The following is a 23,278-nucleotide window of genomic DNA, read 5'->3' as shown; positions in this document are numbered from 1 at the left end:
ATGCAATTCTTTTAGATCTCTACAATACATTTACTGCAGTGATGATAATGCTATGCTGCCTCTGGCTTCCAAAGGGGGCTTTCTCAGCTCCAGGAAATGAGCCCTCCTCTGTGCAAGGTGCTGTGCTGGGGCTGGGAAAGAGACAAAGGCTCAGGTCATACTCCCCTTGCTCTTAAGGAGCTTGCCAGCCGGAGGTGAGGACACAGCACATATATAGATGTAGGCGCGAACTATCACCCAGGATAGACACGCCAGATAGGCATTTAGTCAGTAAATGCTACACAGGAGTGGGGGATGAGGTGAGGGAGAGGAGTGGCAGTTAATTCATCTTCAGTTAGATATTCATTTATTCATACATATATTCATTCATCCATTCAATAAATACGCATATCACTATGACCTTCCATTTGCCAAACCCTTCAAATAAACAATGGGTAAATCAGGATGCCCAACTTAAGTCTCGTGAAATGAGCTGGAATGATTAATTTCTGTTGGCAGAGTTGGATCACACCCTTGGACTATCCCAGTCCCTGGGACAATCTACCTGGTGACTTGAAACACATGTTTTATTGGTGATTGGGAGCAGTTTTTAGAATGTTTCTGTTTAAAGTTCACTGAGTGTTGTTCAGAGTTCAACATGAGACATTGGCCTTATTAGCACCCTTGTCAGTTAGAGTCAATCACCTAGACTGCTCCTAAAATATGTTTCAAAAAATAATTATAGCGTGAAAAAAGTTTAGAGCTGAGAAAGAACCAATTAATGATCAGTTTTACACATGATTATTGATTTCCTTTAAGGGTTCCTAATTATAATAATTAATAATATCTTGCAAGAACACCAAGAGCTAGGTACTATTATTATCTCCACTTTACAGATGAGAAAACTGAGCCTTGGAGAGGGGATACAACTGTGTAATGGCCTTTGATCACACATAGCAAAGGGCAGAGCTGGGAGCTAAACTCCATCCCAGATCCAGCCAACTCAACCACTCTTTTCTACTTGGAAATTAAGAATCCAACAGTCACTTTTAATTTTTAAAATGACATAATAGAACTTGTAATTTTTTTTAATTTTTATTTTTTTTATTTTTAAAATATATCTTTATTGATTTCAGAGAGAGGAAAAGAGAGGGGGAGAGAGAGAGAGAGAAACATCGATGATGAGAGAGTCATTGATCAAGACTGCAACCAGGCATGTGTCCTGACCAGGAATCGAACCCCAGTCTCCTGGATCCTAGGTTGATGCTCAACCGCTGAACCACACCTGGCCGGGCTGAACTTGTAATTTTTTAAAAAGCAGTTTGTGGTGATTAATGCTGCATGTGTCTGCCCTCACTCAGTTTGGCAATATGGGTAATCTCATACAAGTTAGAAGCACTGGTTAGCAATTAGAAATATCTATTTTTAACTAAAATGTTAAATAATAAGTGCCCTTTCAAAATAGAGTATCACCTTGGTGGAGAACCAGTATTTTATTCCAAGCCTCACATTTCCAGACTTTGGAGAGTTAGTTCAGATACTCTGAAGACGTACATTTGGGAGCCAAGGGATGGGGTGTGTTGTAGCAATTCAAAGAAAAGTGAGCTGAGGAGCTCACTAATCTTACACAAATAAACCAGTTCAACTAGCCAAGAATTTCTTATAGATCCAATTCATATTTGAAGCGCATGGGACACTATTTCTTTCTTCCTAAACAGTGAAAAGTAGTATCAAGTGGAGAGTAAATCTTGATATTGAATCCTATCAACTTTACTTAAAAAAAAAAATTCCTTGGTATTAAAAAAGGAAATTCAAACCCTAAGGCATTATTATTATTTAAATATGTGGAAGTTGGCAGCTTGCTGAGATGAGAACACAAAATGTAAAGTTAACTAGCAACAGAGGTGAGAAGGACATTCTTTACTTCTATTTATGACGCCCTGGAACCTACTCCTGTCAGGGGAAAAACAACAACCAAACATGTAAGCATCTGAAAAGGCAAAGAAGGAAAGCAAATAAGCCACACTGGTCTACCTACGTTTGGGTACCAGGCAAACACTTCTACCACTCCTGTTGGCAAGAATTCCTTCTACTTCTTCCTGTGTGTTAATCACTACTCAGTGAATAACAGCTAGATTAGGGAGCCGAGGCGCCAAGGCAAGGGCAAGTGTCTTCACATCTTGGCATCCTCCAGTGCTTAGAAAAGAAAGCCTGGAGAGGGTTAAGGGCTCTATGAGTGACTGCTGGTTAAAGGGTTTAGGGAAAGAATGAATAAATAGCAAATATATCCCCAGAACTGTTAAGAACTGTTAGACACCAAGGAGATAGAGTTTTATACACATACAGTTTGATACCAGTTCAACAAGAAGGATCTAGTTGAACTCTAGAAATGAGCACCTCTATGATGTGTAACCTGCATAGCATCTTCGAAAAGGGCAATGAAAGTTCAGGAACAGAGTAGAGGAGGAGACGGGACTTGGGACATTCCTTTGGAATCAAGAGGGTGTGGAGAGAGGGGAGGGGCAAGAAACCAGGTGTGTAAGGGTGGTGGGTGGTGGAAACCCTGCATGTGTGAGAATGGAAAGGACCCAGGGTCTATTGGGAAATGTGTGTTGTGCTGGCCAAGTGACCAGTTTATGAAACACGGAAAAACCAGGCCCAGGAATTTAGTCTTTTATAGAGCAGAAAAATCTCCTGAGTCCTCTCCCCTTCCCCCTCTGGAAGTTAAGTATAAATATAAATATATCCTCACTAAGAGAGAACAAACATTGTGACTTAATATGTGTACCCTCTAAATCAAGTATCTCCTTTAGGCTTTTGAAATGCAAACGGCTGGCTTGCTTTCACAATCACTTACCTACTCAGTCCACAAAAGTTTGCGGAGGACCTACTAGAGCTAGAATTTTGTTAGGCACCACGGGCGGTCCAAAGATGAATAAAACGTGGTCCCTATCCCCGAGGAGTTTAGGCTCTGCGGTGCAGACAAACGCCCTTACAAGTCCTTACAATAGGAGCTAAGAATGTAAACACAGGAACTGTAGGGGCTCAGTTCCAGGGGGTATTACGCGGAGGCGGTTAAGAAAATGAGCAAGGTTTTGCAGAGGACTTGAATTGGGTTTTGAAGTGATTAAAACTCTGATGGAGTTTCAAAAAAAAAAAAATTTTTTTTTTTTTTTTTTTTTTTTTTTAAGGCAAGAGCCAGGGTCAAGGCTCTGGAAACACATGGAGCGGGATACAATGTAAGGACCCATGGTCTGATTCGGCTGGAGCGCGCGGTTCCTCAGGGGGTGCCGCAGGGGGTTCTCTGGGAACATGCCTGATAACCGAGTCTGGGCTCAGGAACAAGGACGCCGAACTGAGACTTGAGGCCGCATCTGTGTTCTTTGATTTAAGCATCTTTGGGTCCCTTTAAAAAAAATTCTCCTCCTCTTTCCTAAAGAGAGTTCTGGCAGTTGGGGGGTGGGGAACATTTCCTAAAGTCAACGCCTTAGTTAAAGGTCTGCAAAGCTATCCACGGGGGATTTAAACCGAGCACCAGAAAAGAAAACGTGTGAGAGGGTGGGTAGGGGGAACCCACTGAACAACATCAACCCCCAAAACGACACCAGCCCCCGGCGGGACAAGCTGCGTGCCAGACGCGGGAGCGGGACGCCGGCACCCGGCCGAGCTCGGAGCCCCGCACCGGCGGGGAAGGGGGTGTGGAGGAGAGGGAGGGAGGCAGGGAGGGAGGGAGGAAGCGCGAGAGGGAGGGAGGAAGAAAGGGAGGGAGGCGGCGTCATGTGATCCGCTTCCCTGCTCCTTTAAGCGTCCACAGGCGGCGGAGCGGCCACAATCACAGCTCCGGGCATTGGGGGAGCCCGAGCCGGCTGCGCCGGGGGAATCCGTGCGGGCGCCCGCCGTCCCGGTCCCATCCTCGCCGCGCTCCCGCACCCTGAAGTTTTGCAGCGCCCAGAAAGGAGGCGAGGGAGGAGGGAGCGTTGAGAGGAGAGCGAGCAAAAGCACACCCCAAAACATTTTATTTCCAAAAGAAAAGAAAAAGGGGGGCGCAAAAATGGCTGGGGCAATTATAGAAAACATGAGCACCAAGAAGCTATGCATTGTTGGTGGGATTCTGCTCGTGTTCCAAATCATCGCCTTTCTGGTGGGAGGCTTGATTGGTAAGTGCGAGAGCTGCAAACTTTTCCCCCTTTCTCTCTTTTCGGGCCCCTTCCCTCTTTGCCTCTCGGGCTACTTGTTACAGTATCACTGTCTTGCTTCTATGATCTAATTAGTCCGGCTATTGTGCTTAAGAAAGCAGAGCTCCATGGGGCTCCGTGGGGCACAATCCAGTCTAGTGGCTAAGAGAAAAGGAGGGGAAAAAGTTTTGGCCTAGTTTCAGTATCCACTTGAAAGGAAGGAGGGGGGTGGCGGGGGTGGGAATCTTAAGCATGGCGACGGATCGCGCGAGGGAGCTCCGGGTTACGAAGTTGATCGCTACACCGCTCCCCCCGCCCCCGCTTTTTCCCGCGCTCCCCCCTTTTGCTCTCCTTTCCCTCCCATTCAGCTCCGGAGGGCAACGTAACCGACTTTATTAGGAACAACAGAGGAGTCGGGGAACTGCGCCCGGCGCAAAGGCGCAAACCCGGAGCCCTGTTACAGGGTTGTGCTCATTGCAGTGTAGACGCATTTGGAAGTCTCAGCCAGGGGGTGGGAGTGTGTATTTTGGGCCCCGACCTTCGCTAGCTCGGCTTCCTCGCCGCACCCCTCTCCCACCCTCCGCCGAGGCAGTCAGGTCTGAGTGGCGGGCAGGAAGGCAGGGTGGGGTGCGGTGCGGTGCGGTGCGGCGAGAGAAAGTCCTTGGCTGGCGCGGCGGGAAGTTGGAGAGGTCGGAGGGGAGCAGCGTATCCGAAAGGTGTTGCTTTTGGCCTCTTGCCCTTTTCCGAGTCTGCCCTCCCCCACTGCTAAGAGCCCGGAGGGCGGGTGAGTCTGGAGCCCGGGGTCCTCCGCTGGCGTCCAGGAAATCGCCCCCGCCCCCGCCCCGCGCAGGTGACAGCTCCCTGCGCCCCCGACCCGCCCGCCCTTGGAGACCTCCCTTGGCGCGTCCCGCCAGGACTTCTCAGAGCCAAAGAGGCTTCGGGATGAAGACGGTCTTTTGGACCTTCCACTCGAGAAAAACTCCCTTTTCCTCCGCTCTCTCCATCTTCGTCCATCGTCCCGCCTCCCCAAACCCTCGAGCCCCCTTCCTCTATGAGATTTAGGACATCCCGGCACAAACTTCAGCGCCAACTTCGCAGCCGGTGCGGATGGGAAATTTGGCTCCCTTTGTGGATTTATAAAACTTTGCTGAGTGGGAAGTCCACGCAGGGCTTTCTCCGCGCTTCCCGTCACCAAGAGTCCGCGCTGGCTGCGCGGGCGTCGAAGTCATCCTGGGACGAGGGCTTGGGTACTCGAGCCCCTGTGCGTGGCGTTTTGTCTCCACACTTGGGTTTGATGGGAACAAATTAACGAGAGCCTGGTTCTGTAAATCACTGTCACATCCAAGCTAATTGTTTAAACAAAGGAGAGTGCGTAAAGCTTCACCAAGGAAAGACATTTCTGGAGGAGATTGTGCCTTTCTCAGTATATGTATCCACAAAGCAGAAAGGGGTTCAGAGTTGTCCAAGCTCATATTCTCAATTTGGGTCAAACAGCTTCATCTTTTTATTCCTGGAACTCTCCTCTCCCAAACACACACACACACACACACACACACACACCGTCACACTCACAGTCACACACACACCGTCACACTCACAGTCACACACACCCTCAGGTTGGGCTTTCCTGTTACAAGCTCCTGTTTAGCTATGTGCAATCTCTGTTTCCTTGTATTGGATTTTTCGAGGCTCTTAATACATTCTCTGCTGGGAACTGAAGAAAGCCTTCCCTGTGCCCTCACAGCGATTATGCAGCGGTTACAATTACACCTCTTGTCTCCCTTGATGAGCAGTTGCAGTTAGATGCCATTGGATCTTGTGTGATTTCAGTGGCAGACCATAATTAAAATTTCTTGCACCTTGTGCTTTCAGAATTAAATTGGCCTATTATCCCTGTCTGACCTTCACCCTCTTTGAGGTTTTTGTACAGGCAGCGAACCATTACACACAGTTCCCTGGTGTTTGTTGGTGCATGTTTCTTTTTCTAAAGCTGCTCCTAGCCTTGAAGAGCCCATCGTCCACTGTTCTAGGTTTCTCAGGGCGCTTCTGAAATTAGTATAATTTCCGGAATCTTAGTACCGGGGAGATGTTTCAAGGACTCTAGTTAGTGGCTGCTAGACATGAGAGTCGCGGTAGGATCGGAACAGTTGTACGTTCAAAGGGGTTTGTCTGGAGTCAGTGGTGCCAAGGGTTGTTTTTCGCGGAGAACTTGGTGAGTGGCCATACTTGATAACAGTCTCAGAAAGTTGGTGATAGCGTATAACTGTAATTAGATTATCTTCGATAAATAAACAGCTTCATTTCCAACTTTCCTTGAAAAAAAGAAAATACCTGTATCACTTCTTGGTGGAAACTGTTGTGTAAACTTACTGGTTAGCTCCCCTCCTTCCTCAGTTGTCACAGCTATGTCCCCAGTTCTGGCTGGAAGGCTGAAAAGATCAGATCCAGTCCATGTTAAACACTTTGAACAGTGACTTAGCCTTTATCTCATCCATTTAGAGATTTTTATTTTTTCCTGTTAAAGAAATCTAGGAAGTTGGGTATACTACAAGACCCAAACATGGAAAATAAATATCAACAAAAGGTAAGTGGTGTATTTTCCCACCAAACTTCCCTAAATTGGAAAGCAGGTGAAAGTGAGCAAAGACTAGACCTTCGACTAAGTTGGGTGAGTAGAATCAGTAGATGAGGGAGCAGTTTGTAGGCTGGAAAGTTAAAGCAAAGTCCAGAAACTTCCTCCTCCACTCTCCCCAGTGAGAAGACAACTTCACTTCTCAGTTCCACTGATGTGTTAGAGGTCAGGTGTCCTGGGTCGGAAGTGTCTTTCTAATACATCTGCAGAGGCCAAGGGAGAAAGTGAAATTTTAGTGTTGAATTGGCTGTACTATATGTTCCTTTTTGATTACTAGTGTCCCAGATGAAAGGAAATATGGCAGCCTAGGAAGGGGAAGACCTGAATGGCAAAGCTCCTGATTATAAGGGTATAAGTAACTATACACACACAAACACAAAACAAAAACAAACACCCCAAACAACCATGACAAATTGTGTACCCCAAAGTGACCAGGCAAATCAGTTAATCAATAGGCTTCAGTCTCCCCATTGGTAGGTTAATGAGCTTAAGATTTCTTTCAGTTAGAAAAATGTATGAATTTTTCAGTACTTAGAGAGTTTTATATGACATTTAGACTGGTGTCTGGTTGCGGCCTTCTAGAATTGATGGGGAAATTTTAAATATTAGGTTAAAAAGCAGATAGAGATTGGGTTTTGGTTAGCAAGCTTAAACACTCCCCTGCCCCAATGGTCTCCTTAGAGCCAAGTTTGTGTGTGTGTGCGCGCACACGCCTATTTTGTCTGTTTGTTTTTCTTGTGCTAGTGTGTGTATACTGCTAAACCTTTAAGGGATTTTGCAAAAAGGCTCTGGAAAGCAATATACTATATGATAGAACTTGGGGTATTTAAAAGTCACTGAATTATGCTATGCTTTTATAAAAATGGAGCCGTTATACAATCTTGCATCGGATTGTTTCTTATGTATTGAAAAGGTTTCTTAAGTGGCTGGCTTCTTTAGTATTTAGAACTCATTTAAAAATTTAAGAACCCCCTGAAGGAATTTTTTTTTTTTTTTTTAAGATATAGCTTAATCTCTATCCTCCTTAAAAATAAGCCTGCAGAAATTAAAAAAAATAAATAAATTTCCTTTGATTTCACGTTTGGTGAATTTAGTTCATGGAGAGGCAGCTGCAGGGGTGAAGGGGGCGGGGAGGGAACCATGTGCCCTGAAACAAGAATGCAGCCGACTAAAAAATCATGAACTTGAATCCCTGGCCCATTATGTGCAATTTGCTCAGCTTCAAATTAGTCATGTCTGGGGGATATAATGGTTGAGAAAGCAGGTCACTTGTTCCCACCTGTTCTAAAACTGTTAAGAGTATGAAGATCAGGACTGGGTGAAGAGAAAATTATTCCATTATTTTAAGCATATACATATATGAGGATATTTCAAACTTAAAGTACAAATAAGTATCAACAAATTACCAGTAATTGTTTCTTTAGGAAGGATTGCTCTTTCTTTCAAAAGCTCACTATGTGAGCATATTAATGCTGAGACTATTGTGTGTGTGTATATATATGTATATGTGTGTGTGTGTGTGATCAGTTTTCTTAATTTTTACATGGACTTACGTACTGCCTTTCAGTGACATAGCCCATACTATATTGTCTATTACTGTTTAAATAGGAACTGTTGGTGGTCTTGAGGTTTGCTCATGTGAGTTTTTGTTTCTGTGACTATCCTTTATTTAGAAGTTGCAGGATTTAAAGAAATTAAATACAATTACAATTATGAAGAGTATATAAGAGTTTGTTTCCCAGTGCATTAGGTTTTAAGCTTGTGTTGTTTATTATATTTTAGCATATGTTATTAAAGCAATACTTTATAATTCTGCGGTGTTTCGGTGTGTGGTGAGAATCTTGAAAATAACTAATTAATTGCCCTTTGGTAAATGTTAGCCTACATTTTTTGTATTTGGTTTTCCTTTTTATTTTGTAAAATGTTGTATCTGACTAAACCACATCCTTTTTTTCTCTTTGTTAACTACTAAGAGTATCTAATGTGGTTTGTAGAAGTACTATGCAACTTCAAAATTTTTTGTGAAAAATATTTTAAAATATATTTTTATTGATTTCAGAGAGAGGAAGAAAGAGAAACATCAATGATGAGAGTCATTGATCGGCTGCCTCCTGCACACCCCCTGCTGGGGATCAAGCTGGCAACCTGGGCATGTGCCCTGATTTGAATCAAAACTTGATCTCCTGGATCGGATCATAGGTCGACATTTAACCACTGAGCCATGCCGGCTGGGCATGAAATTTTTTATAATTGAAATTACATTAATGACTTAAAAAAACTAAGCTACTTACTTGATTATTGCAACAAAATCATGCTTGTGCTAACAATCTCTAATCATGCTTTCACCTAATTGTTCAGTACAGCCTGTCTGGCCTTCTTTTGGAACTTTCCCATTTCCCCATTAAAGGTGAGAAATAATTCCTTGAGATAATAGTGCGATATGTGGCTTTGTAAGGTTTTTCAGTCCTTTGCCTGGACTCATATCTAGACTCAAAGCCTTTCCTACCTAGTTGACATTTTACAATAAGTTGGCCTTTAAATTTTTTAAAAATCCATATATACTGAGAAAAGATTCTTACCTTATCTTCCTCATAAAAGTGTTTCTATGGGGATTTAGAATTTGAGATTTTTATGAAGGTCCTTAGCTTAGAGTGCATGTGTATCACCTGCCTAATATGAAAAATATTGATTAGAGCCTACTGTGTGCCCAAAATACGGCTGCAATGCTGACTGGGGATTAGGAAACAGGACTTGAAACCTGAGTAACCTCAGGAAGCCAGAGGTAGAAAAGAGCCCCTCTAAATGCAAGTTCACCGGCAAAAGATTTCATACGACAAGGTTTCTAGCATCAAGGTAATTCTCACACGTTTACTGGGAATTTGAGAACATGTGAAATTAGAAGCCCTATTAATTATACCATCAAATAATTATATTAATATTTCATCTTGAAATAAATGTATGATAAAATAATATAAGTAATGTTTAATATATGTTAAATGTGCACTCTGTGTCAGACATTATCTAATTTAACCCATGTGAAGCCTTGCCAAATTGGTACTGTTGTACCCAGTTAGCATGTAAACTGAGGTACAGAAAGGTCTAGGAAAAGTGCTCAAGGTTATCTAGCTAGTCAGGGTCAGAGCTGGGACTCCAGTCAATCTGACAATAAAGACAGAATTCTCAACTATTAGGTGATCCTGCCTCCATCTCTCAAGTTCTTGACTTCAAGGACTGAATAAAAATGGTTTGAATATAGAAAGACTTGATAAGTAACAATAGAAAAACAACTAATTTCTCATTTTTAATCATTGGGTAACATATAAAAAGGAAAATACTTCAAAAATTATGATAAATGAAATGGAGTCCAGCTGTACAGAGCAAAACAGTGCTCTCGCCAAGGGTAAGGGAGGACACCTTTGATATGTCTGCATACGCCAGTCCAACCAATTTCTTACAAGTTCTAACCAGTCTCCACAATTATATGAATCATCCGCTGCCTGAGCAGCCAAGTTCATTAACCATAATGTGTTTGAGTTCTGCTACTTTAAGGTAGATTACTCGATTTTGTTTTCTCTAGTTAGTGGTTTTAGCATATTAATATAGTTATGTAAGTCTGGACTTCAAAGGAAGAGAAGAGAAGGAGTCAGCTGAGGTTGGAGAGGATTTTAGAGGGTGTGAATTGGCAGCGATGGTAGAGCAACTGAAAGAAGAACCTCCTACTGAAAACTGAAAATTCTATTCCCCAAAGGATAATTTTTGTTTATATTCACACCCACTCATAATAATGAAGGCATTTCAAACTAGAGGCTTCCATCCTGACAGCATGAATAGGTACATTTTGTTCTTTTGAAAAAATGCTGATAGACTTTCTCTATCGAAAGGTTTGTTGTCCTCAATTTTGACAGTGACTCTTGAGAGATGATGGCAGATGGGGAGCACCAAGACGATGAAATGATCATGTCCATTCCATTTAGGTTTTGTGTCTTCTCTGAGCTGTTGTAATGAGCCAGATATGGGCAGTTCCCAGAGAATGTGCCTGGATGGGGATGGAGATCAGAGTGGAGAAGAGCTTGAGGCCTTCAAGTCCTCAAACTTGATTAAATGTTTTGCAATTCCCCTTTTCATCATAGAGCTAATCTAAAAGGATTGCTAATCAACAGAAAAGAAGAGCTCGGTATGTCTTAGAATATGAAAATGCTAAGGTTCTTTAGCCCTTCTTCCGCTCTTTCCCACCCCCCATACTTCTAATTAAATCTTGTAGAGAGCAAAAACAATAATCAGATTGTCATCCAACCAGTAGTGGAAGATTTGGCTTACTGTGATTTGTTGCTGTTTGAGGATTTACTCACTGACTATGAAAAGCATTGTTTGTGTGTTGGTTTCTTTAATGATCATAACAACTAGAGAAGCAGGTATGTTCTCCAGTTTTCAGATGAATGTGAGGCTCGTTTAAGGAACTTTTCAGATGTTACAGAGAGAGTAAAATAAGAGGGCTGGCACTGAAGCCCATGTTCCTTGACTGAATCCTAAGCCATGGTCTTAAGTCTAATGCCACTCCCCTATTGTCCATTCAATTTCCATGGGGAAAAAAGGGTGGAGTGTGATGAAACTTATTCTACACAGATTCGGTAGAAAATGAAAGCTGTCTCCCCTTTTCTGCTTCAACCCTTTTCCCACAACTCATACCCTCATCACTACATGGGTACTAATCATGGACCTAGTTAATTGCTATACAAATGATCCCAATTTCAAATACATATTAACTCTCACACTAGTCACTGTAAATGTTGACCAGTGCTTGCAGGCCATGCTGAGGGTGGTGGGTTGAACCTGAGAAAACTGCACCCCAGCTACCCCTAAAAAGAATTTATTACACACAGCAAAGAGTGACTGAGAGTTGTACTTGAAAACGTGTCAAAATTACTGACCTCCTGAATGCTGCCTGGACGTGGCATACACAATTGGCTCTGCGTATAACTGTTGAATACAAGAGAGGGAATGTGGGTGTGGAGAAGGGAGATTGGAGTAGAATATGGACTCAGGAAAGAAAAACTAAGGCGTTTGTAAATATATGAGACCATATCTCTGGGACACAGCTTGTACCTGGATTTCCAAAACCTACCTCTGATGTCACTTCACCTTCCCACCCCCCAATGGAACTAGTGCTATGCCTGTTTGTATCCTGGGCCTTCAAGTACAATATTCTCCTCTTTGTCTTTCCTACTCCATTCTTTTAATATTCCCTGGTAAAGGGGTATTCTTTCTTTGCTGGCCCACAGAAATTATAGGGCCTTCTTAAACTTCTGGTTAATTCCCTGGGTTAACTCAGAGGCTTTTTCCACAAAACATTCCCAAGAAAGCAGAGGTAATTGAAAGAAGAGGCCAAATTCTTACATTTGTTTCGGCAAGGCGTTTTGATTTTTCTTTAGAAAGAAGATAACGGGTCTATGAATAATTGGCTCAGTTTTTTTTCAAGCCCCAGATTAATATCACGTAGCTCATGAGAGAGAGCTGGTTGAGGGCCAGTTAACTGACCTTAGACCTGGCTGAGCCCCTCCCAAAGAGAGAGGTCCTGGTCTCAAGGCAGCATCACGTAGTGGAAAGAAACTTGGCTCAAAATCTGCAGATGACTTGTTTCCGTGACCTCAAATAAGTCACAAAAGCTGCCATCACCAACTACGATGTGGGACAGAGCCCTCCTGTGTCGTGGATGATTGTTGGGAGGATCTCGAGGACGTGGCACCCGTTAGGGTATCTCATTGAACCAGACCCACCAGAGATGTGATTCCCAGAGGACTATTGTCTGAAACTATCTGATTAACTCCATATCCATCCCTCCTACTTTTCTTTCTCTGTCCCTCTCTGTTCTTAGATATGGAGCAAACTTAATCATGATGCTTTTTATTTTCTATTCTTCTTCCTTGAGGCACCATCACTTTGTCAAAAACCTCCAGATTCATGGATCTATCGAGAGTGAAGGAATGAGAAAGACCCAAAGCGTTACTCAGTTTGGGTTTGAAAGTACAAAACAGGTCCTTCCATCCTGCTTCCTAACATAAATTCCGTGCTTTAATGAAATGTCTCATAATAAGCCTGCCCCAAATAGTAGCTATTATTGCAGAAAACTAGTAAATCAGAACACAAACCTAAATCCTTCTCCTAAAGCATGCACATTTTGTGCCTAAGAGAATCCCTCGTGCTTTTTCTCAAGGTCTATCTGTTATTTCTGCTTTATACACAATTTTAATAGAGCTTGGTTATGCCATTTCTAAGTCTACAACAGTTGGGACAATTTACCACAGAAACCCTTTGGTGGCAGAGAGATGCAGGAGTGTGGTAGGTAACAGGGCAAAGGGGGAGAAAGGGAAGAATGCCCAGGTCTCCGTGATATGAGCAGGCCATTTCACACCTCAGCAGCCCCATTCACAGCCCCATTGCATTATAGACTGATATGAAAACGGATTCTACTCTAAAGTGATCTTATTGCCATGCGTGTGGCTTTTGGGGTGACTGTGTCCACACACTGGTGTAGTTTAGCCTGAAGAAAAGCTGCGGAGCTTGTGGCTGTTAAAGTGTAAAGATGAAAGGGCCTTGGAGACCGTCTTGTCCTACCTCCTTTAAGAAGGAATCAGTGTCCCAGGAAAGGGAAGAGACTCAGTTTACAGAATTAGAGGCAGAGGCATGGCTTGGACTCAGGTTCTAATGCCAGTCAGCACTCCAAACATGTATCTCCTTCTGAGTTTCAGCTGGAGATTATTTGATTTCTGTCTGAACTCAAGAAAATCCTCCACCTGTAGTTCTTATAGCTCTATTAACTTTTCTGTTACTTGAAAATAAAATAGCAATAACTTGAATATCTTCTTCTTGCCTTTGTATACTTAATATTCTTAGCTAATCTCTTATGGAGCAATATAGTTACATACAGTGTTAAGCTGTTCTATGTGGATTTTATTTATTATTATTATTTTTAAATTTTATTTTTGTTTAAAATATTACAGATGTCCCTTTTTCTCCCCAATGACCCGTTCCACCCCTCCCTTCCCCCTCCCCTCTATGTGGATTTTAAAGGATACTACAGAATTAAAAAACAAAATGAAATTCCTTCCTTGCTTGCCGAAGGCATGGTACATTCCCTTCCTCTTGCTTGAGAAAATGTTGTCAATTTAAAACCTAAAAAAAAAAAAAAAAATCCCACAACTGTGGTCCTTGCTAATCCAACCAAAAGACCCATCCTGTGTTTAGTTTTAAGACTTCAATCTGAGGCTCCTTTGACTAAAATTCTGTAACTAACTTTTCTGCTATCAGGGGATGTTTGTAGCAAGCATAATTCTGATGTCGTAATGAGTTTAAGGGAAGTGACATGCCCTATATTTTTTGGTCTGATTTACATACAAAGGAAACAACAAAATTGCTCATCTTTCCTCTCTACCATTTCTTCACTCTGAAGATAATTGCAAACAGAAACTTCAAATTGCCAAAATAGGGCTTAAAATGTTGAGGGCTCCATGCGACTGCAACTGACAAGCATATTTTTGTGATTCCAGAGGTGTATTGCACTGTAAAGGCTCCCTCCTCCGCCTTTCTTTTTGTTGAAATTGAACGGAGTCACAAAGCACTGTGCTTCTCTGCATCCTCTGACTGAGCCCAAATAAATTTTGACATTTAAATTTCTGTTTAACATGCTTGCCTTCAGGTGATCACCACCAAAAGGTTAGATTCCATATTAAAGCCAGCGCTCTCTCAAGGCAGAGCAGGTCCTTTGGAGGCTCTCTGCCTTTTACTCTGGGTTCTTATATATTTTATCTGCTCTCAGTTGGGTTGTAACTTGCCTGAGAGCAGAATGCCTCAAACATAGAAAAAACATGTTCCCACATTCCTTTCTTTTCTCCCTTCTGTTGAGCGAGTTCTGGCTTGTATGAACTGGGCTCCAACTTTAGCCCCTGTTTGCTATCACTTAGAGAACACACCCCCTCTTAGAAAAGATCAGCCTTTTCAGAACTGTGTGGTGAGGTTAAGGGATGGGCTAGGACAGGCAACTCTGGGCCTTAGGCATCCTTCTAGTCACCCCTCCTCCTAATTTTCCAGAGTTCACAGGTCCGTGAGAGAGCTGGTGTTAAATCCCCAGCATCATTCTTTGAACACGCCTAAACAGAACAGAGTTTTGCTCTAAGAGAGCATGGCATTTATAGGTAGCAGTTGATGAAAGAGAAAGAAACAGGATAATTTGTAGATAGCCAAGATTTTTAAACTAAAGGATACTAAGGTCACCTTTCAATTAGCATTTGTTTCCCTTTTTTATAAGCATCAGGAGAATTCCCCCATTTCCCATTTCCCCTTCCCCACCCACCTGTTAAAAAGAGGAAAGAAAGAGAAAATATACTCTGCAAGAAGGATTTAAACAAAAGCAACATTAATATAAATTTGAGGCCATAATATTTCTGGGTCAGGGCTTGGGTTAAGTACTGATGCCAGCTCTGCCCATTAACTCTGGGCATCTTCCTTAGTTTAGAATAACTCTCCTGGCAAGCAGAACTGCTACAGTAGTTTTGAAAGTTGCTTTTGATGAGTTGGGCCTCTCATAGGATTCTTAGGAAACGGGCCTTCTATAAGACAGCATGGTGCTGGCTGAAGGCTTTCCATATGATGTTTCTGTTCAAAGATAAACCTACCGATCCTTCCATCCAAAGCAGTCTGATTTTTAACGGATCCTTTTCTAACATGCAGTTTCATGGTGATCGGTGCATGTGAGATCTGGTGTGTTATCAAACTTGCTTTGTAACCTGGATCACCACTTACATACCTTGAACCTCAGTTTCCTCATCTAAAGATGTCTCCCTCACAGGGAAGTTGTTGGGTTTAAATGGGAGAATGTAAGTTACCTGAGCATATGCGTTAAATCAATCAATATATATTAGCCATTTCCCTGAATTAGAAGTTGTCACTAATTAACTTTTTTAAGTTTTTTGTGGGTTATTTTTTTTAATCATCCTGTATCTGATCAGGCCCCTAGCAGATTGTTTCTGCCTCTTAATGGGTTACATAAAATTAGAAATCCTGCAACCCTGCATGATAGCCTTCTATTAGGCATAACCCAGGCTAGCCAGCCGTCCAAGAAACATGTCGTTTATACATTTGGTGAATTAGAGTGATTAGCTTATTTTTTGATCTGGTTAGGGACAGTTTTCACCAAGGCTTAATTTGAATCTTAAATTTTGCCTTTTAAATTGCTGGGCCAGTCTTCATGGCTCTTTATAGCCTAGATAAACCCAGGTAGCAAAGCTTTTAAATGGATATCACTCAATTTGTGGAAGAGCTATATTCCATCCATGCATGCTGCCGAGTGAATCCCAGTTCTGTTTTACATTAGAAAATTGAAGTCATCGTCCATGGGGAAATTTTTTTGCTTCTAGATAATAATGTAAATGACAAAGACCTTTGAAAGTCAAAATTCAAGGGGAAAAACTGATGATCTTTTTTCTTATAAAATATTAACTACTTCTGAAATATTAGCTAAAATTATAGTGCTCTAATGTAAGAAATTATAAACAAAAATAAAGATGAAAATGTAACCCCTATAAAACTGTAAGCTACAGGAGAGCAAGGATGTTCTAATTTGCTCACCTTTATCTCCAGTGGTTACCATAGGGTAGTGCAGCTTATAGGAGCCTAGTAATACTTGTTGAAGACATAGATGAGTGCCTTGCATTTTGGGCCTATTGCAGAGGTTAGAGGTAGCTAAAATGCTTCAGCTTTAAGGTGTGCCCTATGATTTGTAATATTGCATTTCTAGTTATCCTTTTATAACTTAAATGAGGAGAGGTTTCTTATTATTTACTTGAATTTAAAAGATTGTGTCACCTTCATGGTTTGCATGCTTAGATTTATAAAAACATATAATTTTTGGAGTTTTAGAAAAGGACATTCTCCTATTATATTGTGGAACCTAAGGCCCAGAAAAAATCACAGTGAGAGAATAAGATTAGAACCAAGAAGCTTCCTGACAACTAATGGAGTGTTTCAATCCCTGTGCCTACTGTTACACTGACTACCATTATATCTGATCTCCATATTTGGACTTTACTTAGACATAAAGGCAGAGAATTGACTGTGACTGGTTGTCCATACTGAACGGGAGGAAGGGAACATAGATTAGTATATGTATTTCCAAATTTGGATATTCAAATGAGAATGTTGACAGATGATGGAAATTTTGTGTTTGATTGTCTTTAAGAAGTAAATGTTTTCCTCTCTCTCCATGTGAGCTGTTTTTAGGGGCTCTTTAAAGGCCACATAGTTTGCTTAATTTTCTGTAAATTTTGAAGATGAAAAATTCATCTTTCAAAGTTTCTCTTTGAAGAGTCTTGTAGATATATTTCCAGTTCTTCTCGGAGATCAATAATGTATTTATGATGCCAGCATTTGTAACTGCCCTTGACAAGAAAACATAATGGGTTCAAATAACCACCCACCCCTGCATTCCACTGTGCTCAGCTTGTGCATCTGGATGGTGGGAGTGAATTTATCTAGTTTCCTGAACATGCTGTGCTAAATGTGAACCTGCAGGCACAGAGAAACCTGGGCCTGTTGACTTTCTAGCGGAGCCAGGTGGTAATGCAGGACAGAGATTTAAGAAGCAGATGTAAGCTGGAAGGGAAAGAAGCCAAAGCCGAGGAGATAGTTACACAAAAGCTGGACTTGGACTTCTCTTAGCCAAACCTTCCAGCTAGAGGTGGGAGTGTTTGGGGCATGGTTGGGGGGAGGGGGTTACACAGAGCTGGCATAGAGTAAGGGAAGGGGACGGTGGTGGTGCTGGAGAGAAAATAGGGGCTTGAAAAAAAAGTGACAGGAGTCCCTCCTTACCTGGGTCAACACATCATCATGGTCTCCCTCCCTCTAAAATAATGATTTTTTTTTTTGGTATTGACCCATCACTACTTTAAACCTAGGTAAAACTCCACTGGAAATGGGAGTTTGCCATTCTAAATATAAGCAAGAGCGTGACTGGATACAAATCTTGGCACTACCCCTAGCTGGCCATGTGGCCTTGAACAAATTATTTCATCTCAGAGCCCGAGTTTCCTCCACTCTCAGATGGATAAAATGGCAGCAGTAGTGCTTCTGACATTGCTGTGAGGATTAAATGAATATGTGAAAAGATTAAATGAGATAATAAATGTACAGTGCCTGGCAAATAGTAAGCACTTAGAATAGGCTAAGTACTATTTTATTAGACTATTAGTCTTATTCTTTTAACCCAGGAATGAGTGCCTGGAGTTAAATTACCCAGAGTGGTTTGGGAGACTCACATGAGAGTTTTTGTGCCTGATCTGAATCTGGTTATAGTGGTTCAGAGAAATGTAGATGGTTCCAGAGTTAGGTTTAGATTGCTGTGTGAATTTAAAATCTAGTAACTGAAAACATGCATTTTTTGTCCCCACCCAATTTTCATTTATGTTTTTGAACAAAAATACAATGATGTGAAAGGAATTTAAAACAAAGAAAATAATTCTCCTGAAATCCATCATTTTAATACAATTCTGTGTTAGTTTTTATTCTTTCACCTTCTGTGATTGAAAAGTTCCAACTTTATATAAAAGAAATGTAAAAGCCTAGTTAGTAGAGGCTCAGAAGTTTATTGTTTATGCCTCTACCATTGTATATTTATTTTGGAAATTCAACAGTCAGTTCCTCCCGTCTTCCTCCTAAATTCTTCTCTAATACTTAAATCAAGTTGCTTGTTGAACCATTGAACCATGGGAAATTCATTTTAAAAATCTGCTTAATTGCTGTGAGACTTTTAATTTGTTCTGGATGATGGTGCTAATGTCTGGGAACTGGGACTAAAGCCCTCCAAAGTTGTTAATTCAATCAGCCGCTGTGCCCTTGCCATGCCTAATGAAGGGAGTGGGGGGGCGTCCAGATCCTTCTCACAAAGAGGCTGGGGCTCTTCTGAACACCTTGTCAGTGATGAATAAGTGGGGCCCCACAGTTAGGTCGAACCCTTGGGGCAAATTACCAGGGTGTCAGTCCATGTTATCCAAAGCCCTGGGTTGTGCTTCCCAAAATAATTATTCAGTGGGTTTTATGTAGGACCCCAGAGTTTTAAGGCATGGGTTTTGTGTCTGTGTTGTTCACACCTGCTAATCTGCAGAATTCTTTAATTACTGAGGTTCTGTTGTGGCTCTGTCTATAGTCTGTAAGATCATAAACATTACCCCAGACTATTGATATTCCCCGTTTAACCACTGAAGTTTTCCATGGCGAGACTGGTGAAAGCTTGCTCTGTCCTCATGATAAATTAGCTTGTTTATTCCTCTCCTGCTTATTTCTATCCTGCTGTTGGTTAGTGTAATGAAGCAGAAATCCATTGTGTATGTTCATTGGGTAGCGATCCTCTGGCACCAAAGGGGGTAATTGAGTAGAAAGGCAGAATGCTGTTGGTGCATGGGAGAAGTTAACACCACATGAGGTCACCAGGCTTCAAGCTTTAATCAATGTGGACACAATGCAATTGAGATTCTGAAAAGGGTTTGTTTATAGTGTGAGAGTAAGGGTCAGTAGTTAATTTGAAATGCTGTAGGTGTGTTTTCCTTGAACCAAGAGGTGTAGAGCATGTGTCATAGAGGATTGTAAATATCCTCAAGGGTAGGATGTAATTGGGGTGGGGGTTTAAAAAGAAGGGCATTTAGGAACTTAAATGTAATTATTATTGACCCAGCATGTTTTATTTAAACTTTACCACTCTTGAAAATGAGAAAGAGACTGTAAAGAAACACAATGTAAGTCCATAGTTTAGAGGCACAACCCTCCCAAGAAACAACTTTTTTTTTAAAGCAATGATTTCCTCTCAGAAGATAATCGAAGTAATATAAAATATTGCTAATAGTAGTACTCTATGCTAATTCTAAAAGAAATCTCACTCTCAGAAGTTTATATCTTCTAAGATTTTTAATTGCTGTGGCTTGAATGAGATAAAATGAAAACCATTAACTCCTCTACTTGTTCATGCTACTCCCTTTTTCCATTTCAGGCTCCAGTCTGTATCAGGCATATCTGTCTGCTCTTTGGAATATTATTTAATTACATATGTTTCAATAGCTGGAAACACCATAAGCATTTTTTGGCCAATTTGAAAGTAGAGAAGGCCTGTCTTTTTCTTAAAAGGAAACTTTACAGACCAACATCTGGTTTTCAGAAATGACTATAGGAAAAGAACATGAGGTTATGGTGGAGCCAAAGGCTTGACAGGGCTCTCAGATGCTTTGTTGAGTGTATGTTAAATCTAGATGATGAATTCATGCTCCAACTCCTCACACTTGTATGGTGCTTTTACCCTTCTCCAAAGCACTTCCACAGAAATCATCTCATTTGGTATTACCAGCAGCACTCTAAGAGAGGCCAGTCTGTTAGGGGTATGCACATTTTAAAGCTATGGGAACTGAGATGGAGAAGAGCTGTGTTTATGGTTAGTTTTTTGTGTTTGATTTTTTTGATTTTTTTTTTTTTTTTTTTTTTTTGAGAAGGTAATTGATTTGTTTGTGGTGGAAATTATTCTGAGGATGAAGATTTATTGTTATATGATGACAGAATAAAGAACAGGGAAAGAAACTTAGTTGTTTTTTATAGAGAGAGAATTATTTACTATGGAAATCACTATATGTTAACCAAACATTACTTTTTGAGCTATCTTTTAGGATGAAGAATGCCATCTGTGATCCATTTTCTTCATCTTCCCCATGTAGCTCTCAGCTGCTCCCATAAACAGTTGTTAAATATGTAAAGAGGATCTCTTTGAAGGAACATCAAATTTTAGCCTGCTGAGGGTGTCCAGATGTTTTGATCTTTTCCTGAGCAGAATCTAAGTCTTTAGAACCCTTTGATAACCTAGAAGATGAGAGTGAAACTAATTTACTAGTGTTAGCTAGTGAATGATGCTGTGGTGTGGTCACCCACAATATTAACTCTGTGGTGTGCCTTTCTCCCTTATCTAAGTTATGCCAGTATATACGCATTGAAAGATCATTTTTGGTGTCAGTATGACAGCACATAGAATAAATGTTCCATAATTAAATTCCCCAATCACCTATTGGTGGACATTGATGATATTTCTAGTTTGGGGGCTATGTAATAGTCATTCTTGGAACACCTTCTTTGTAGTTAAATTCTTATTCATACCTTAATTATTTCCTTAGCAATTTCACCTCTTTGGATTTATCTTAGGTCAAAAGGCATGCCCATTTTTAAAGAGTTTGATAATAATTGCAACTTTCCCTTCAGATCAATGATAACCACCATATACCTATTAGTCAAGTCGGAAAGTGTTCATCTCGCTGCATCGTGGCCAGTACCAGGCATTAAGTTAAATTTTATAATTTTTGCCAATATGCCAAGAATACCCTTTTCTTTTAATTTCCATTTTTTACTAGTGAGGGTGAACCTATTTTTGTATGGTTACTGGCTATTTATATTTTTTTTGTGACTTGCCTGGTTGTTTCCTTCCTTTAGTATACTATTTTCAGAGTTGATCATCCCTATAATACACTTTTTAGAGATTAGGGAAAGAGGGAAGACTTATTGGGGAGGACAGTTCAGCTAAATCCTATTGATAGAAGGACCCTGAGTTTCCTGCGTGGCACTTCTCCTTCGCCTCCTCTCAGTTCATGTGGTTTAAGAGAATCCTCACCTCTGACTCCAGCAATGGGCATGTGATCAAGCTGCAGTGGACATGTGGCTTCAGTTAGTCTAATAAGAGTAAATTCTGAGGTTTGTGTTGAGGCTACCAAGAGGAGATATCTTCTCTTTTTCTTACTGAACTTGAACCCTGATAATATGAGCCTGGAACTGCTGGAAGCTTTCCAATGAAGCCTGATAATGAAGCTAATAAAATATAAGGTAGAATTCAGTGACTATAGAGAAGTGAGATCTATTGACATAATTTGATTTCTCAAAATAACCCTATCCAAAGACCCCTCTGTCTCTGGACATTTTTCAGCTTCCCCTTACTAAATGATTGATTAATTTTGCTCAAGCAACTTTGAGCATGGTTTCCTTTCTCTTGCAACCCAAAGATCCCTGACTATTGCACATATTACTATGTCTTTGGTTTAAAGATAGATTGATGGACACCACTAATATATTGCAGAAGGTGTATTTGGAGAGTTTACTCATGTTTGATGGAATAGGTCTTCTGTAACAATTAAAATATAAAATCAGCTATGTAACCAACCTCTGTTAGGCACAATTCTTCCAAGTAGAACAGTGGTTGAAATGATGTGTGTGCGTGTGTGTGTGTTTTGTACCACTGTTGGAGCACCAAGTGGCTGGTGAAGATCATTAGTGACAATTCCTGGAACTAGGCCAGGCTGCTGGCTTTGAAATGAAGCTTATTGCAACACACACTCCTGCTGAGCTAGGTCTCTCTGTGAAATGGATGGCAACAGGATGTCCCAGCATCCAAAATGAAGTTCTTGAAGGCACAGGAGAAGCTTTAATGACTGCGTATGCAGAGCAGATTTCTGGGGATGTTTGGCAAACTCGAGTAGATGTTGGCGGTGGCTGGAGGTTTCTTTGGGACATCCAGGAGTCTGTAAGGAAGAACGAGGAATGAGCTGGCACACACGTTACCACCCTTCCTGAACCAGGTTAGTCATGGGTTACAGAAGGAGTGCGCACATGGATCTTGCCTTCGAGTCACTTAAATTTGATTGGGGAGATAAGGTCAGTAAAATAGGGTAGTTTGCTGTTAGGTCAAAGTTGGGTGAAATACACTAAGTGTTCTAAGCATTTTTTAAATTAAATAAAAAGATTTCTTTTTGAAGAATTTGCAAGTTTGGCCTGGGCCTTTGAAGTTTGCGGTGATCATTTACAGCACAATTTGATGTGCATAATCCAAGACAATATTCACCTCATTCAAGGCACTGAATTTAAAATGAACAATAGGAAAAGCCATGGCTCTATCCCTATTTGCCAATTATGTTGGCATTTTACGCCAATTTCTTTTTTTAAAAATATTTTTAAAAATTGATTTTAGAGAGAGAGGAAGGAAGAGCAAGAGAGAGAAACATCTATCAGCTGCCTCCTGCACACTCCCCACTGGGGATCGAGTCTGCAGCCAGGGCATGTGCCCTGACTGGGAATGGAACCGGTGACCTCTTGGTGCATGGGATTGATGTTCAACCAACTGGGCCACACCAGCCAGGGCTTTCACAAATTTCTTTTTGTTACTAAGGTAAATCCTCAGAGTCTTTAGGTTACTTACAGCTTAGAAACTTGTTCAGATAGTGATGAAGGTATGTCTTAGCACTTTGCTAAATTCTGGGGAATATAAAGAGGCACAAGACATGGTAATCTGGCCCAGCCAGGTGTGGCTCAGTGGTTGAACACTGACCTAAGATCCAGGAGATCAAGGTTCCATTTCCAGTTAGGGCACATGCCCAGGGTTGCAGGTTAGATCCCTAGTTGGGGGCATGCAGGAAGCAGCCAATCAATGACT

At 41.3% G+C, this 23,278-nt stretch overlaps 1 protein-coding gene across 1 annotated transcript in view; it reads left to right on the top strand.

Annotated features, from left to right (window-relative positions):
- Positions 1–3,906: 3,906 nt before the first annotated feature.
- WLS (Wnt ligand secretion mediator) overlaps positions 3,907–23,278 on the top strand; it is a 98,189-nt gene continuing 78,817 nt past the window's right edge. The window contains exon 1 of the mRNA XM_087820510.1: positions 3,907–4,136. Coding sequence (XP_087676636.1) covers positions 4,031–4,136 — 106 coding nt within the window. The 5' untranslated portion in view covers positions 3,907–4,030. The remainder of the gene's footprint in view (positions 4,137–23,278) is intronic.

This window comes from Miniopterus natalensis, chromosome 9, assembly GCF_054644295.1.
Source record: "Miniopterus natalensis isolate mMinNat1 chromosome 9, mMinNat1.hap1, whole genome shotgun sequence".
Lineage (NCBI taxonomy): Eukaryota > Metazoa > Chordata > Mammalia > Chiroptera > Miniopteridae > Miniopterus > Miniopterus natalensis.
Note: the sequence above shows the minus strand (reverse complement) of the source record. Positions and strands in the feature narration are given on the sequence as shown.